This window comes from Poecilia latipinna, unplaced genomic scaffold (genome assembly GCF_001443285.1).
Source record: "Poecilia latipinna isolate Pla-1442-1.1 unplaced genomic scaffold, P_latipinna-1.0 Scaffold2846, whole genome shotgun sequence".
NCBI lineage: Eukaryota > Metazoa > Chordata > Actinopteri > Cyprinodontiformes > Poeciliidae > Poecilia > Poecilia latipinna.
In genome coordinates this window covers 66,158-70,352 of record NW_015115462.1, presented here as the reverse complement: position 1 = coordinate 70,352, position 4,195 = coordinate 66,158, and the positions used below count along the sequence as shown (strand labels likewise).

General features: G+C 35.8%; 1 protein-coding gene across 2 annotated transcripts in view; it reads right to left on the bottom strand.

Moving 5' to 3' along the window:
• Nucleotides 1–1,304: 1,304 nt before the first annotated feature.
• The window catches only part of LOC106939363 (beta-1,4 N-acetylgalactosaminyltransferase 1-like), a 52,259-nt gene continuing 49,368 nt past the window's right edge, over nt 1,305–4,195 (bottom strand). For both annotated transcript variants that reach the window (XM_015021749.1, XM_015021748.1), the window contains exon 10: nt 1,305–3,275. In XM_015021749.1, coding sequence (XP_014877235.1) covers nt 3,058–3,275 — 218 coding nt within the window. In that variant the 3' untranslated portion in view covers nt 1,305–3,057. The remainder of the gene's footprint in view (nt 3,276–4,195) is intronic.

Here is a 4,195-nt window from a genome sequence, read left to right as displayed (position 1 = left end):
TTTTTTTTTTTTTTTTTTTTTAAACAATGGAATAATTGTGCATCAATACCCTCTCAGGACCTGTAACATATTGCCATTGTTAGAATTTATCTATGTATTTTCTTTAATTTCTAAGTTTAATGTTGGAGCAAAAACAATTACTGCAACAAATTTGTGCTTCAGTTTCGTTCTCCATCCCTGGAGCCAGTTTGATGCTGGGAACTGGAGGCGATTCCCGGCTGTGTTCCTGCTGAGCTTTTCCACGCATGTCCCACTGGAAGGAGCGCCCAGAGCAAAGCCACGATGCTTAAGGGACCCCTGAGGAGGAAACAGACGCTGTACCTACTGAGATGGATGTCATGATTTCCTTTGTGGATCTGTTGGTGCCATTTTTAGTATCATAACAGCTTTAGTTTAAATCATCCGAGATTTGAACAGATATGCGCAGCACAAACAGGGCTTGAGTAAATATCTCAAGTTTATTTACTTGAAATATTTACTGTTTGATTTGTTTAATTTCATTGATTGAATTACGTATTTTTGCTTCCATCAAACAATCAACCAACACCAAATGATAAACAACTGAGGTTCTACAAATAGACACCATAACGACACTTCACTATTTTTCTGTTATTTTTTTGTTTTGTTTTGTTTTTTTTCTGGAAAAATTAGATTTAACTTCCTCAAATAACACTAAAAGTAGCAGTCTTTTTTTTATTTAGCTCTGCCTAAATAAAAATGGCTTTAGGCTGAAAACTATGTGAAAAAATTAACATTCCATATATGAAAATGTTTCTGAATCTTGTAGAAAAACTCTTTAAAAAATCAAAATAAAATGGGTGATTTGTTAAATTTAAAACAGATATTCTGTAATAGAAATACATTTTTTTTAAAAATGATCATTTAAAAATACGTGCGGCTCTTAAACCAGTTTTATTTCGCTGGACTAATTGCAGAAATGGCTCTTTGGATTGTAAAGGTTGCAGATTCTTGACAAACCAAGCTGGATGATAATCCAAGTTTATCTTGACACCACACAGGATATTAAAAAATCTCCAAACCTCCATGTGATGAATCTAGAGCACACAGTCACATAATCTCCCTAACCACCATTTATTTTAAGGCTCATGTGGAAATCCTTAGCCGGCGTACAAATACAGTATATACTTACTGTATTTCATACCTTAAAATCAGTCAAAAACATATAAAACATATTTTTTTCTCTTGACATTTAATATCATTTGAAAAAAAATGGTTCATAATGCTGTGAAAGAAAACTTTCCATTTCGGTAGTTGTGTGGTTTTTTTTTTTTTGTTTGTTTTTTTAGAGGGATGAGTGGGAAATAAAACAATACATTTGTGTAAAGACAATAAATGTAGCTTTGCAAAAGATCAAATCTGTGGGCAAATTATGCTACAAGCTCTAAAATGAGACAAAACAGGACTGTGCAGAAGTCTTAGCTAACAGTATTGTTAGTGTTAAAATCTTTGTGTCATCAGAAATGACACGCGTGGCAACAAGAAACAAAGACAGAAAAATATCCTGAATAGTTAAAAATATTCAAAAATTAGTTGAAATAAAACGTTTTTACAAATGGCATATTCTATGCATCAAGAAATCAGTGCAATGATTCAAGAGAGCCACCTAGAGGCCATGATGGAAATTACGGCATCATCACTTCAACCACACCAGGGTTATGATATCTGTTTAAATTGTTTTTAGTTATTTTACAGCTTTATTTTGTTGTGAGTTTTTGTTTGTCTGCTTCAATAAATTTTAGTGAATTCTTATGGTATGTTGCTTAGTTTATAAACAACAACTAAATGTTGCTTAGTGTCTGTTTAGCTTCTACTAATTACAGGAGTAGTTTTTGTTTTTCATACTTTGGTTCATTTTTAAGTGCAGAATTCAAAGAGGTCAAATTATTGATTATGTATAATGAATACTCAACAGAAAATGCCATTTTCAAAAAAAACAAAACAAAAAAATTCAATGTCTTCCAACTTTTGCTGTCGCTAATCTGTGGACTAAGTGCCGCCATGGAGGAGTATGGAGTGCCGTAATTTGCTGACATCTGATGTGAATTGCTTGTGTGAAGGGTAAAAAAAATCTATTTCACATCAGTTAGAATGGCTAATTAATAAAATTAAATAAAATTCATGAATTAGTCAGTTTAGTTCCTGTTACTTATTATTTCAGTAAACAAAAAATGTTTTCTCAATTTCAGTTTTTGTTATTTTGTTAATTTTAGCTAAGTATAATAACTTTGCAGCACACACTCTTTGACTTTCGGTAGAAACATTATTCCCGTTTCTGTCGCTCAGCTTTCTTCTGACTCTGACTAGTCCCACTGTGCTTCAAGAACTCAATTATTCTATCTGCTTGTTTTTTAATTAGTCTTTGATTTTATTGAGTGATGTTAACATGCACTTTGGTTCATCCATGTTTCCTTTTGGGCAGCATGTCAAGATGCATTTTTCCTTTCATTCCCTGGGGTGCAAACACACAAAATGGAAAGCTCCAGACGGTTTCAGACAAACAACCGAAGCTGCTCTCAGATCTGACCACAGCAGCCGTCGCTCCAGGTTAAGAAGTTTCTCTCCCTCAGTCGGGACTTTGAGGGAGGACTGTAGGTACAGAGGTAGAAAAAAGGTGACAAAAAATAACGGGAACACTCCAAAGTCTGCAGCCAGACCTTTGAATCTGAATGTTCTTCATGTGGCACTGGAAAATTCAGGATTGTCTCCTACTGGGAAGTGTCTCACACCAATAAGGAGTTCTCATTCTCACTCCATCTGTGTCATGATTGGTTTCCCGAGCAACAAAACACATATCTCACAGGAAAACAATGTGAAAAAGAAGACTGGCTAGGTGAGACCAGATTCCTGTGGTCTTTCCAAAAATAAATCCCGTCAACCCTCTCTTGAAGTTTTTACAGAACTGCCTCAAAGGCAGATGACAGCCGGACAAACCAGGCTGCCACAAGTTTTATCTGTCAGTGCAGGGTGGAGAAAAATGTCTTTGGAGATTCAGGAAGAACAGACAAACCTTCAGAGAGACCAGGAGAGATGTGAATGCTAATTACGAGTCAAACACTGAAACCGGTTTTTGAAGTACAGGAGGCCGTTTTTTGTACGTGTGGCGTCAGAGGAAGCCGGGGGGTAGCGAAACTTGGCGTATGTCTTGTCGCTTTCTGACTGTGTGACCCATGGTAGTTTGATTTTGGTTGCGTGATTGATGATGACGTCATCACAGGAACCAACGTGGAGAGATCCAAGGCCATCGATGAAAAACTCTAAAAAAGAAGAAAAGAGAACTCAGAACATCGAATCATTCATCATTTTGGTTTGTCTTTTCAATCACATCACATATTTCTATATGTGATAGTAAGCAGATTTGCTTAACTACATATTATTATGCTACAAAATTAAAGTGTCCAATCTTCTCTTGTATTTTCCTTAATCTGTAAATCCTAAATGTAGCAGCAACAATCCAGCCAAAGTTGCAGTACCGTAATTCCGCCACACGTAGCGCTATCTGAAAAATTCCAACTGTTCCTCAAAGGGGAGACGTTGCACTTTTAATCCAATCTCGGGTTATTATGGTAATTTCACCCTCGCCGTAGCAGCGAGTGAAATTAATTTGAGGGACAATATTTTAATAGACGGTAAATTGCGAAAATAACTTGCTAGATATTGAAAGTTCCAGTTGCTAAGGATAAATGGGCAAATATATTTACTCACAGGAAATTGAAAGAACTGCGTACAATTAAAATAAGCAAAAACATCCAGGCGGGGATTTAAAACTTAGGTCTTATAGGGCTAAATATCCAGGCGGACTTTTTAAATTTTGGACGTAAAGGGTTAAATGCCACGGTTTTGTTTTGTAATTTATGCCACTTCCTGAAGTATTTTCATCTCTTTGTACTGATTGGTTCTTCTGTATCCTAGGAATACTGTGGTTCAATGAAAACAATCAGTATGTGACGCTGGGATCGTTTACACTTTCAATCTTTAAAGTAGTCGTGTGCATGTTATTAACATACTTTGTTAAAGACACATGAAATTTTTTCCCTCTAAGTGTTTCGTACATGATGTGCTGAAGCGTCACAGTGGCAGCAAGTACAGATATTTCAGATCTTATGTCAGATTTTTTTTTCATATACCATATTTTCCGGACTATAAGCCGCTACTTTTTTCCTAAGCTTAGAGCCAT